At 36.9% G+C, this 14,437-nt stretch overlaps 1 protein-coding gene across 1 annotated transcript; it reads left to right on the top strand.

Annotated features, from left to right (window-relative positions):
* The first annotated feature begins 2,001 nt into the window (after positions 1–2,001).
* Positions 2,002–12,830, top strand: LOC106540010 (acetylserotonin O-methyltransferase-like). The gene is made up of 8 exons (XM_087726763.1): positions 2,002–2,104; positions 3,853–4,027; positions 5,061–5,190; positions 6,731–6,793; positions 9,853–9,971; positions 10,754–10,894; positions 11,067–11,189; positions 12,613–12,830. The coding sequence occupies exons 1-8, from the start codon at positions 2,033–2,035 to the stop codon at positions 12,828–12,830; spliced, it is 1,041 nt and encodes a 346-aa protein (XP_087582889.1). The 5' UTR covers positions 2,002–2,032.
* Positions 12,831–14,437: the final 1,607 nt, after the last annotated feature.

The raw sequence follows: 14,437 nt of genomic DNA, 5'->3' as shown, positions 1-14,437 counted from the left end.
GTGTGACTACATCACTAGTTAGATTGTTCCATCCTAGAGGGGAGAAATGTTAGATATCCCCCCCCCCCCATTGACTGAAAGAGGTTTCCACCAATGTCCTCTGTTCTGGTGGGAACAGAGGTTGAATCTCATTGGTCAAGAGGTGTGACAGATCCCTTTAAAAGGGAATGCTGCCCAACTATTCCCGGCTTGATGTTTATTTGACTTGCAATAAACAGCTGTTGTTTACTGAAGCCTTTTGTGCCTCATTTACCCGATCTAACAAGAGTAGTAATAGAGATGGCAGCAAGGATAAATAGCCATAGTCTTCCCCATTCCAAGAGTCACAGCCCAGGAAGCTAACATCAACCCATCTCTAGAAACGTCTGGTGGGTGGCAGGCCACTCCACTGAAAGGGAACAGGCAGCAAGTGGGGAATGAGAGTAATAAAGAAACAATATTGTCCTCACAGAGTAAAGGGATATGAACCAAGCTTTAAAAAGACCAGCCCAAATACAGCTCCTGATAATATAGCACTATCAGAAGGAAGATGAGATTCAATATCATTGATAAAGGAGAAAATGCAGATGGAAGTCAACACATAAGCCAGAAAGCTAAATAGTTAAAAAAAGAAAAGAAAACCAGCCAATATACTTTAAATAACATATACTATTGTTGTGCTAGGATTCTTTTTGCATTGAAAGCAAATGTTTTCCCAAAATGATCTTTTTATTACTTGAGGCCACCAGACATCCTGACACCTACAATGGAGAAGTGGCGGAGTCAGAACTGGCTTGTCAGGTTGATTAAATAACTCCTGTAAACACACCTGTGCTGTGCTGATATATACCCATTCTCTTACTTCTCTTGCCTAAAACTGAGGCTGATCCTGAGCATTTCATGAAACTATCCCTTGAAAGCCTGACTCGGAATCTGCTCAGCTTTTGTGTGGGTAAGACTTCAGCCGTTAAACTCAGCACTTTCTGTTTGTGAAGCATGGACTGTAGTATCTATAAGAGGCTACTAATCTCAGATGTTTCTATCCATTTTTTTATGTCTTCTCCTTTGTATGGACTTACACCAGCCTTGCCAACATCTTTAGAGAAATCTATAGTATCAAAAAAATTAGACTGTTTAATAGTCAAGAAAAAGAAGATTGAAAAAAGCAGATGGCAAATAAGACTATTCTCTTTATCTAGCTTGATTCTGAGAATTTGCCCATTCTGTAGCTAAATTAATATTTAATCTGAAAAATAAGTCTTCTGAAAATGCCCAGTAGTGAATCTTTTCAAATTTTCTATAGTGTATGCATTTAATAACTATCCTTTTTCTCATTATTTTCCATTTTCCCAAATAGTTTAAAGGAAAATTATCTGAACAGTTTTGACACTACTTTTTCCAAGTGAGGTATGAAGAACCAAGGGACAGATACTCTGAAGAGAGATTTTGGGGGAGGGGGGGAGCCCTACCTCTAGGGTTCCCAAGAGAAATAAGTCCTGGCAGACATGGAGTTAATGGATGGAGGGCATTAAAGATGAGAAGCAGTAGTTTAACTTGAACATATATAAAGGAATGGTTAAGATGCTTGGCTGGAAATGAACAAATCCCTTTCTGGATTTCCCTTTCTTTCACTGTGTTTGCTTTGTTTGTGGGGATGGCCTCATATTCTCTCTGGATTGTTTTTATTGCTTGCCATTCAGATTGAACATTTACATCTTAGAAAGGCAGCTCCATCCTCCAAATTTATACTTTTTAGAGCTATGTCATGGTTTTCTTAAGGTGTGCCAACCAGACCTGCATATAAGCTTCCTGGTTTTCAGGTCTCTCCATGAGAGCACCTGTCCTCTAATACCAGGGCAGCTGAATTTGTTCAGGAGCCTTTGCTGAAGGACTCTTGAAAACCTTCTAAGTGTACCATTGTTCTCTCTTTATTAATGTTTTCCATACTTTATCCTGGGACATCTTATGGACACATATATTTTGCCAATTTCAGGAATACCAAATATTTTGGCTGAAGGAAGGTTCTTTTGGTCAACGAGAGAAGCCAAGAACAATGAGTTCACTAGAAGAAATTGAAAACATTCAAACATTGTTTAGCTACCAGCATTCATTTATAACTTTTAAGGTAAACTGGGTTAGTACTTCCAAATATGAACACTTAACTTTGAAAATACAAAAGACCTTCCATTTCTCAGCTTCTTAATGGTTTAAAAACAATAGAATCACCAAAGTTTATGTTGTAATGAAAGTTGTTAAATGGCTGCAAGATTTTTTCTTGTGTCTTCTGAGCAGACAAGCTTCATTGGACATCTGTAGGTTAGTTTCCTGGCTCGGATATGCTCTTCTTTTGCCAATAAGAAACTAAAAATAAGTTTATAAAATTTGATTACACCATGATAGGTGTAATAATGTAAATTCCTTAGTAGGTTTTCATAACATCGTGTTTTATTACCAGATGATTAAAGCTTCATGTTTGTTACAGAATTTCCACATCCTGTGGACTAACATTGATCTCCACGAATAATCTTCCATCAATTTACTAAATAATCTAGTGACTGTATATTTTCCTGCATGTTTTAACTCTAATCTTGCAACAAAAACTATATGTGGGGTTTCAGGAATGTTTTCTATAATAGATAGGAGGTTCAACATTTATTATTGTATTAGTTTAATTAGTATTCATAAAGCATTAAACAATTTTAACTCTGCAAACTATTGTGACAGTAAGGTGGATAATACTTTTTAATAGTTGTGAAAACAATAGAATCACCAAAGTTTATATTGTAATTTGCTAAAGAATTTAATGATTGCACATCCTTCTTCATGTTTTTGACTCTACTATTGCAACAAAGTCTATATCTGTCCTATATCTAATCCCTGAGTTTAGAAATTTATTTGCTAAATTTGGGTTGAATTTATTTCAGGAAATTTTGAATTCTAAATGTGAGGTGTCAACAGTGTTTATTATAGTAGAAGGCAGTTTCAACATTTATTCTTGTATTGGTTTAATTACTAAAACATTAATTATTCTTTTTTAACTCATTGTTGTGCCACTAAGAAAGAGGTGAAATCAATATTTTTTTCTGCCATAAATCTTTGCTTCCCCAATGGTTTGTTCCCATATTACGGGTATCATCTGTTTTTTTTTACTACAGTAAGGTAGGACCATATATTCTTTTCTTCAGGCCCACCCCCCTTGATTATCTCCCAATAAAAGCATAGAGTACATATTTTTAAAAAGTGGAGTTTGTATCATAGTGATATAATGGGATATCTGTCTTTCTGTTCCCCTTTCTTCTCCATCAAGAATGCTGATTTTTTGACTACCTTCCTTTAAGGTAGTCTAAGTTTAAGGATTAAACACATTACCAGCCATGGTCCCAGTAGCATTCAAGGCCAAAATGTTCCTTCTATGAAATGGGGCCCAAGATAAATAAATCTGGTTGCTCAGATTGTGCAGAGTATCTGCTATTTCTCTATCCCTCCCTCTTCCTCTCTTTCTTTCTCTGTGTCATTCTCTCTCTCATTCTTTCTCTCTCACACACACACACACAAACACTTTCTCTCTCTATCTTTGTGTGCACTTGTATGTATAGATTTTGTTTATTATTGGAGTTTTGAAACTCCACTAATAAATTGAACAAAGCCTAGGGTGAAGAAGAAAAGAATATTAGTTGTTTAATATTTTTATTTATTATTTTATTAGTTGTTACTACACCTTTCTCCTCTTGCTCCCAGAGTTGGTAGGGTTGATAATACATGTGTAGCCCTGCTTGATTCATTCTTTGGTAAACCACACAAATAGATTCTGGGATTGTTGGATGTAAACTGAGAGGAAAGCCATGGCTTTTTTTTCTTGCTGTTTCTTCCTAGATCATTTCAACTGCCTGTGAACTGGGTGTCTTTGATCTGCTGAGAGAGTCGAGGGAACAGCTGTCTTCCACAACTATTGCGGAACGCTTGAGCACCAGCCCCATCGGGATGCAGAAGCTGCTGGAGGCCTGTGTGGGGTTAAAGCTCCTGACACTGGAGTGCAAAGATGGCAAAGGTAATCTTGTGAGAAGCAGGGCGCAAATGGAATGGCCAACAATTATTCCATAATAATAGGCAATACATGACTGCACCTGATGAGCTTGACAGATCCAAGAGTTTGCAGGAGGGGGGATTCCAGAAATCACATGCCAGAAAGCTGGTACAGTGAGACCTTTGGGTCCTAAATGGCTCAGACCATGAACAATGCGAGTGTCGACTGAAAAATCCGCTAAATCCACTTCACTCAGGTCACAAACACATCCTGGGGTTCCAAATAAAAATAGCCCCAGTGATTTTCCATTCCGTGCCGTTTTCTTTAATATGTGCGCCTGCGCAGTCTGTCTTTCTTCTGGTCATGACCAAATTGGGTGCTGACCGAAGTCCTGGAACGGATTACAGTCGGCACCCGAGGTCCCACTGTATGGTATGTAGTAACTGGATTTGTGTCTGTATTTTTATGTATTGATCACTTTATCACTTTCCTTGAGATTTGGTCCAGTCTGCTTCACAGCACCTTTTTGGTCTTACCACTGTTTTATATCCATTCTTGGAAAGTCATATAAACCAGAAGAGTAAAACATTAGCATGTTGAGTTGGTGTCTTTGGTTATTTCAAAACAAAACCAACGTTGCTTCCAAACCATGACCATTACTGTACTATGGGACTGAACCAATTTTCAAAATGAAATTATATCCAAATTCTAAATCAGATGAAATGTGGAGGGGGAAAAAAAGCCATTGCACTTGGCCAAATGACAGGTCCTTGCAGGTTGTGTGGCAAGGTTTTTCAGAAGAGGTTTACCATTGCCCCCTTCCTAGGGTTGAGAGAAAATGACCAGCACAAAGAGCTGGCTTTGTGTCTTATGTGACACAGGACTTATAGTCTCCAAGAAATTTAGCATCGTACCTTAACCACTACATCAAACTGGCTCTCATATTATTATGATATGCTTGAGAAATACAGCATAATCTGTTTTTAAAGAAGTAGACAAAGACACTATAGTGAATTGAAAGTTTACATGCAATGATACCAGTATTATTTTTTTTTAGATCTTTATGGAAACACAGACTTTACCAATCTCTACCTGGTCAAATCAAGCCCAAAGTCTCAGTATTATTCCATGAAGTTCTATTCTGAAGTTGTGTATCCATCAATGCAACATTTGCCTGATGCTGTGAGGTAAACAGACCAAGCACCGGACTAGTGAACTAAAATAAATAAAGATAGAGCATGAAAAGGCATCTTATGTTATTTTTACTGACCTGATTTTGCTCCTGACAATTTTCCCTCTATTTTAATTGACTCCATTATTAAAAAGCTTTGCACAGGAGATACTGGAACAGAAATCTAAACTCTAATAATAAAAGTAGTTAGAGTTACGCTATGATGTCATTAAAGTTTATGACTGACAGGTAACATTTTGTAAATAGGAGGAATAGTTGACTTGAATAATATTTTAAGATTTAACAATATTCAGTTAATATTTCAAAGAAATATAAACTATGAAAACAGTGTGATATTTTAATAACATTTTTTTTAAAAAAATGATATTAATTCAGAATACTGAATACAAAGTCAATAACTTTAAATCAAATTGTCATTTATATCAAAACAGTAACTATTAGAGGATTCTGCCTATAAAAACAACTCCCAAAGTTTGCTTATAACTGTAATTTAGATCGCAAGAGGCATATTTAAGTTAAAGTAAAATGAAAAGCAGCAGTTGCAAAGGCAAAAATCCAAAGAACAATTTCTAAGCAATCAAAAGTAAAAGAGCAGAAATCAGTAAGAAAACATAAAACTTTTTTGAGTGCTACACAATTCTTAAAATATGAAAATTTCAACATATTCCTGTTACAGATAATGCTCAAATTCCATAAGCAATTAGGGCTGAATTTTCCATCACTAACTGATGCAATCATAAAGCATGATGTTATGTAACCCTGTGGCTTAGCAATTATAATTCTAGCAGTCTCAGTTGCCATCATTAAATGAGGAATGCACAGAACATTTTGCAAAACCTATATGATCACAACTTACAACTTCCTGCCAGCTTTCCCGTTGACTTTGTTTGCAGGAAGCTGACAGGAAACATCAGAAATTATGATCACTGCATAAATTCTTCAATGGCTTGAACTCCAAGGACCAGTCATTCAATACTGTTGTAACTTTGAATTGTCAGTAAACAAATGGTTATAACCTAAGGACTACATGTGTATCACTCCAGTCTTCATCAGATAGGCATCCCCAGACTTGTTTGCCAATTACTAGTATGACCATCTCGGTTCACAACATTGAAACTCTACAATGAAAGAAACCACTTGACTTAGGAACAGGTCTATTTGACCTAGTCTGGTCCAACGTTAATCTTAAAACAAAAAGATTTCGGGGGATATTTTTTTTCCTACGGATCCATCAATAGTGAATTCATAAACCTGAACAACTGAGACTGCTCCTGAAACCTCCTTTAAACCAAAAACATTAAAATAACCCAACAAACTTCGATACTGCTACCTTTTTAATGAAATTACCAGATTATACTGAACTGTACTTGAGAAAGTGAAGGAAAACTGGCTTAATAATGAACTCTTTAGAATAAATTTTGAACTGTGAAAATACACTTCAAAATACAGTAGACATTCAAGATCTACATCTGTCCAAAAAAAAAATGTCAGGCTGATTGTTTTGTTCCTTTCTAACTTTTTAAAAATTCTTCTAGGAAAGGAAAAAATCCGATTTTACCAATGTATGGCACTCCCAACGCTTTTGACGTCATTTACAGGTAACATTAAGATTTTAAAGAATGGTCATTATATAAATTGTTTAATGGGCAACTAATCAATATGATTAATCTTCATAATGTCAGTGTTTTTTCTGTCATATTCTTTTTACAATTTTTTAAATTTTATTTAGAACATTAAAATGCAAAATACAAAAGAAAAAAAATACCGTGTTCCCCCCAAAATATGACTCAGTCTTATATTCTTTTGCACCCCAATATAAGTACCATGTTTTATTTTGGGGGGATGTCTTACCTGCTTACCTTAGGACCACTACAGCCAGGCCTCCCAAGTCGTGACATCTGTTATACCACTCCCCATCTTCTTCTATGGCTGCTCCTGGCTGCTCACATGGGGCTGCCCTTGAAGAGCATCCGGTGACTTCAGCTAGTCCAGAATGCGGCCGCGCGAGTGATCGTGGGCGCACCACGGTTCGCCCACATAACACCGATCCTCCGTGAGCTGCGCTGGCTACCTGTTGATCTCCGGGTGCACTTCAAGGTCCTACTTACCACCCACAAAGCGCTCCATGGTAGTGGATCTGGCTATTTGAGAGACCGCCTTCTGCCAATTACCTCCCTGCGTCCCATCAGATCGCACAGGGTAGGCCTCCTCCGAATTCCATCCGCCAGTCAGTGCCGACTGGCGACTACGCGGAGGAGAGCCTTCTCAGTTGCAGCTCCGACACTATGGAACAATCTCCCCGTGGAGATCCGCACCCTCACCACCGTCCAGGCCTTCCGCACGGCCCTCAAGATCTGGCTATCCCGTCAGGCCTGGGGATAGGACTTTACTCTCTTCCCGCCCGAATGCTGAGTGAATGTTGTGTTTTTATTGTTAATTATTTTTTATTCACATTTTTTTATGTCTTGTCTTGCACTCCCCTCCCTCATTATTGTAAGCCGCCCTGAGTCCCCTCAGGGAAAAGGGCAGCCTATAAGTGTTCAATAAAACTCATAAAACTCATAAAACTCACAGCCAGATGCCATGTGGTTCATCACATCAGTATCATCACTTAAAGTAGGAGGTCACATGACACATCACACTGGTGCCACTGCTCATGGCAGAAGGCCACATGGGTCATTGCACTGGTGCCGCAGCTTGCAGGAGGCGGCAGTATGGCATGTTGTGCAATTGCATACATGAGCAGCAATACTGACATGATGAGCCATGTAGCCTCCTATTACAAGTAGCGTGATGAGTGGTCGCAGAAGTCAGTCAGCAGCATGACAGGTGTTGAGGCATGGGGGGGTCCTAAGGTAAGCAGGTCCAGGGCGCATTGGCAGCTCCACCCCAACCTCCAGCTTGCTTTTTATGCATACACCTTGCCCCACCTTGTATAACCAGATGATGGGGTGGAATGGGCGGGGCTTAACTAGGGCTTATTTTGGGGATAGGGCTTGTATTAGGTGCAGGTGTGAAAATCGGGCTAAGGCTTGTTTTCAGGTTAGGTCATATATTTGGGGAAACACTGTATTAACAGAGACAAAACGGAACTAGATAAGAATGTTAAAAAATCTGAATTAAAAGAACAAAAAAAGAAAAACACTCATCCTCACTAGTTGAACACTGAAAATCTATTACAACAATAATAACGTCCCCCTTTGCAAAACAGATCCAACATTTCTAAGCTTCTACATCTATTTGTGACCCAACTGACCTGTCATTCATTATACATATAAAAGAAAAAAATAGTTAACAGGTTAAACAACAGCGGTTAAAGTTCAAGGCACTCTTGTTAACAGACTGTTTTTATAATTTACTCATAGAAAGTCTGAACAGTTTACTCATAGAAAGTCTGAACAGTTTCTTATTTACCACAAATCACCCCAAACATTATCTTTGGTCTGTCCAGAATCAAATAATCTCATTTGTTAAATTTTATTCTCCTTAACAACACTATAATTTTCTTACCAAGAAAGTCCAGTCCATCCTTTATCAATTCCATTGTCTCAGAATTTGTTATATTTATATTCCTTTCAATCTTGTCTGGCAGGTTTGTATTTACCAAACCAAGTACATTTGATAGCAATAAATCAGGTTTTGTCCAGTTGCAAATAAGTCCAACTGTTATTTTCTGCTTTTGAATATTGTCTTGAGTTTGCACAACTGTTATTGACTATTATTATACATAAACAATTTTTGTTTATATATAAAATAAAACCTGTTTCAAATAAAGGAAACCTTCTTTTTTCAAATGCTTCCCAGAAAATCTTATCTCCTTTTAGAAACATTTGAGAAATCCACTCTTTTTTCTTTAAGGATAAGAGAAGCACGTCAGACAAAGCCCTGTGTCCACAATGAAAGGTTTCCCCCCCCCCCAGAAATCAATAATGATTAAAGAAAGAGAATTTTTCCCATAAAATATTAAGAAATAAATATCAATGTGTTTTTTTTAAAAAGCTAGAAAGAGTAAAAATTATAATATAATCCTGTGTAAATGCAAGTCCAATTGGATTACTTTCACTGCCATCCCCCCAAATACTTTCATCACAAACCTCTTTACGGCTAAAACGAAAGCAGTTTGGAATTTAATAGTAAATGCTGAAAGGACAAAAAAAGTTGTAAAAGTCCATCAAGGGGTTATAAAATAGGTTAGAAGTCAACCAGTCATAAATCATAGTAAAGCCACCAAATAACCAGCTTTGGGAGCAAAATCAGCTGTTTGTTGGCAGGAGAAAAAGAACATCCCCAGCTTGGGGACGAGTCCATATCTCTGTCATATTATTCAACCTCTCTTTTATGGCACCGGCTATTGTTCTGACATATCTAATTGATCAGGCATTTCTTTTTAATGTACAAATCACTAGTCTGCCATTAGAACAACTAAATGAATCTGCTTTGTTTCAAAAACATTATAACATTGTCCATTGAAATGGCAGGACTGTTTCATGTATCACATACAGAGTCTTCCCAATTCTTTAAATTCATCATTTAAATGATCCTGTAAAATATACCTTTCATTTAAACATAAACAGATATGTAAAAACAATAATAACAAATTCAGTTTATAAAGTTATATTTAGATATGTTGATTTGGTAGTGTTTATTTTAATTCTAGATCAAAAGAAGAGTTACAAACCTCGTGCGGTTTTTTAAATGAGCTCTGGCCTGTCCTAGGAAGAGAAGTGCTTTCTGCCTTTGACCTGTCCCAGTTCCCACTCATTTGCGATCTGGGTGGTAAGTATAACCAGTGCTTTGCCAACTTCTTTACATGTTGGACCAATGCACTGATTGAATTCTTAGCTTCTTTTACAAATCCTCTCATCTGTAACTAGAAAAGGAGGAAACCTTATAGCAAAACAAAGATGTTGATACCAAATTTTGACAAATACCCCTATTTTAAAGTGGATTAACTAATCACTCTGACATGATACTATATAGTAGAGATATTGGCACAAACTATTTAAAAATGGGTGACAATTCAGAAAACAGTCTTTTCCTGCCTTTTTTTAGTGCTAGCCAAGATGGAAGGAACAGAAATCAGAGAATAACAGGCTTATGAACAAAGGATCCAAAAACTGGATTTGCCTGGGGAGCATTTTGGGGGTGCAAAAAACATGACTGAAGATGTTACAGGATTAGGTGCTCTTTGAGATGATGTTTAGGGTTTTTTTCCCCTGCTCAATCTGTATCAAATATCATTTCTCTGGACATTGTGAATATTCAGTGCATCCATCCTTAAGGAATTCTCATAGCATTGGAATTCTCAGTATGAACATTGAGAAGCAATTGGCTCAATATCTGTTCTTTTTCCCCTGTTAGTACTTGTTTACCATGATAAGAGGAGCATATCAAATTTGAAAGATGTTTGTCTCATTTTTTAAAAAAAATATTAGATTCCAATTAATCTGATGTGCAGCTGTAAAGAAATAATAGACAGGTAGCTTCAGGTAAAAAAGCTAGACTTGTACAAAAGTTTGTTTTTCAGTTACGTAATTATGTTTTGTGCTGTCTTTAAGGAAACACTGGTGGCTTAGCTAAGGAATTGATTTCACTCTACCCAAGATGTACTGTGACCATTTTTGACCTTCCTAAACTAGCAGAAGCCTCCAAGAACCATTATTTGCCTTCAGGAGAGACCCGGATCACTTTCCATGCAGGTAAAAGATGTCATGTTCCATGTGGATTGAACTCATGTCTTGCTAAGCACAAGAAGCTTTAGCAGGCAGAAGGGCAGACTGGGTTAGGATGCTGTGAAAGGAAGAACAGATTATTCTGTCAGAATCACATGGAAGACATAGTGCTTTATGAGATTTTACTTATTTTTTGTAGGTGATTTTTTAAAAGATCCCATTCCTGAAACAGACCTGTACATTTTGGCCAGGACTCTGCATGACTGGTCAGATGAGAAATGTCTGCAGCTGTTACGCAAAGTTTACCAGGCCTGCAAACCTGGTAGGTATTATTTAAGCACGGAAATTTAAATCAGCTAGGAAACTGGCAAGGTTCACAAATGGTTCAGGTTTTCAATTTCCTGAAATCTAGTATAATTTAAAATTCATGATCCAACTTTTCTGACCTTTGAATTGGCATCTTAGAATAACTAATTCAATTGTAGTGCTGGAAAAATTGTGGTTCCAGATTAATTCTAGCAGTTACTTCTGCTCTATATCCCAAAGGATTTGTGTTGGTCAGATCAGATTTAAACATATTTTAGTGGCTGTGTTATGAAAAATGTAACTAGTAAGACCTATCAATGTGTCCCTGTAACTCTTTTCTACTTCTTGGCAATATAGCTATCAGGAATCCTTCTAAACGTGTTGTAAAAATGATTGCGTTGATAACTAACAGTCTGTTCATGGTGGAAGAATATAAAAACAAGCCAATTTCCTGTACTTACCAACAAATTTCAGATTGCTAACTGGTGTTGTAGTTCATGCAGTCCAACCGCATTTACATGAAAACAAGCTCTTTCCACCTAAGCAGAAATGCAGTGGGCCTCTTCAGATCAAGCATTTATTTTAAAAAGCTTCTTCATTTTGTTAAGTTGTCTAGGATAATAATAAAGCAGTCTTTACAAAACAAGTCTAATAATTTGAACATTTTATAGGCATTTAAAGTTATTGACCTCCTTGCAGCAAACAGCCTATTTCAGTTTAGCTTGATCAGAAGAAGAAAAAATCTGTCAATGGCTCCCAGCAATTGCAGCAAACAGCAAGTTTCAATTTCAATTTCAGTTTAAGCATGGGGCTCCCGATGATCAGCTGTTTCAGGCTGCAGGGATTGCCATAGCATATTGCCAGTTCTGCAAGCCTCATTTTCTCCATTTGCTGCAAGGAGATAAATTGCTGGGAGTCAGAGGCCAAAGGGTGGGAGCCAGTGGATGGGCGGGGCTACATTTGGTGTATAAGACGCACTCAAATTTTTACTCTCTTTTAGGGAGGGAAAAGATGCATCTTATACTCCAAAAAATATGATAATCTAATCAAGAAGAGAAGCAACCCAGAACTAAGGAGAACTTTCCTGGAACAGAACAATTAATCAGTGGAACAACTTGCCTTGTTGGAGTTGTGAATACTCCAACATTGGAAGTTTTTAAGAAGAAATTGGACAACCATTTGTCTGAAATGGTGTACGGTTTCCTGCATGAACAGAGGTTGGATTAGAAGACCTCCAAGGTCCCTTCCAACTTGGTTATGCTGTTATTCTTTATATAGTGACCTGAAACTATATAGAAAAACACCATCTGAAATGAAGGATTCATAATATTAATATAGGTATTTTTAAGGCATTATGAAATGTTCATTGAGCTGTTGAAATACATACTATAGTAGCATTTTCTCATCTCTGAATAATTGGAAAATATATTTTGAAACAGGTGGTGGTGTCTTAATAGTGGAAATGCTTCTTGATGAAGACAAAAGAGGGCCTTTAACTGCCCATTTCTACTCCATGATAATCTTGGTCTTGACTGAAGGGAAAGAACGGTCCGCAACTGAGTTTAATGTGCTGCTCCACAAAGCTGGTTTTCAAAACGTTGAGTTAAAGAAAGGAAGCCTCTTTCATATTATTCTAGGAAGAAAATGCTGCCTCTGATTCCTTCCTGTTCAATATTTAAGATGAGATTGTAATAATCAAAGCCTTGATTTGTTAATTATATGTATATTCTATTCTTCCAGAGTGCACAGAGTATATAGCTGGTCTTTTTCTTACCACAAAATGGTTTCACTATAACTAGGGATCCCTCATCATGGCTGCAAAAATCCTGAGAATCAATTCTGGAAATAAAGGGATAAAGGAACTTCTTATCACGTGACAAAAATTAATCTCCTTATAGATCTTCAGTTTTTCCCATTCTGAGATACAAAGACAATCTTCTTACACACGTTAAACAAACAACAGAGTACAGGAGAATATCTGATGGGTCTGGATCAGGATTCTAAACCACATTTGTTGCTTTGCTAATTCAAAAAGCAATTAAGCCCTAGAAATTCTGCAACACACACAGAATGCAATAGGTGCTAACAAGGTGAATAAAAATATGAGCTGCAGGATTGCAAGCCTAGCCACAAGGAAATTAACATTCAGTGCTGAGAACTCAAGGTTTTTAGATAATGGCTATGGTGAAATAACAATTTCAGAAACATTCTCTCATTCTTTCTATGCCTAGCTATATATTTCAATGCACATGAATTAACCCAATCAGTAAGATAATCTTATTAGCACTGTATCCTATTAATAGGCTAATAACTACATATAGATATTTTAACAATCAAATTAAAAAATTATTCACATAGGGTGTAAAAGGGGCTTATAACTTCATTGCTCTGTAAGCTTTTCTATTTCATCACTGGTACTAAATCTGTCAATAAACTAATTTGCATATTGTGTTAATGTTTTAGTTGTGTCCTGGTTTCTAGTTCAAATACTGTACTTCCAGGATATTCTCATGTCCTAGTACTATTCCAGAAACAAACCTCATCCAATATTCCAAAATTTCTCCAGTTATAGCAATAAAGTTCAGAAATGACCTCTCTGAAAACAAGAGTACTTCTAAACAGGGTATGCATAAGGCCCAGCACAGATGGTTGACATCTATTTTTTATTTCCTTCGAGAAAATTTATTCTCGTTCTTTGCTTTTTTATCATAACTAGGTAGCAAACCAGTAAAAGATCAATGTGATTAGATCTACCTTGAATTCTAGCCTTACGGCAGATAATATGAATTTAACCCTTCCAACTGATTTTCCCATTATTTTGGATGCTTCCATTCTCTAGATCTGGGGGATTTTGACAGGGTGTGAAGATGTGATAGGCCCCAACTACTTATTTCAATGTTGACTCTTGTGGCTGATTAAATTAAGTTAATACCAATGATTAAGAGAGGTTATCAATGATTCTTTGTGAGAAGGATGTATTTCCCTTGCCTACTTACTGAAAAAAATATCCTTGATTTGTGAAATATGTGCAATTATACACCAATCACAGATATCTTATTGCTGGGAAAAATTATCAAGGAGATGATACCTTTGCAGTTTTATAAACTAGCTGGATGATAGGAATCTAATACTATTTAAAGTGATTGGGGCTGGTATAATATAAAGAACCTCTTAGATCACATAAGAGATGATCTACATTAGAAACTGGAGTTCATAGAAATTTTGACTGAACCAATTCAAAAGAGGTCACAGCGAGGATATGTG

This window comes from Thamnophis sirtalis, unplaced genomic scaffold (assembly GCF_051295495.1).
Source record: "Thamnophis sirtalis isolate CommonGarterSnake01/CBP01778 unplaced genomic scaffold, rThaSir2_p1.2 scaffold_12, whole genome shotgun sequence".
NCBI classification, from domain to species: domain Eukaryota; kingdom Metazoa; phylum Chordata; class Lepidosauria; order Squamata; family Natricidae; genus Thamnophis; species Thamnophis sirtalis.
Note: the sequence above shows the minus strand (reverse complement) of the source record. Positions and strands in the feature narration are given on the sequence as shown.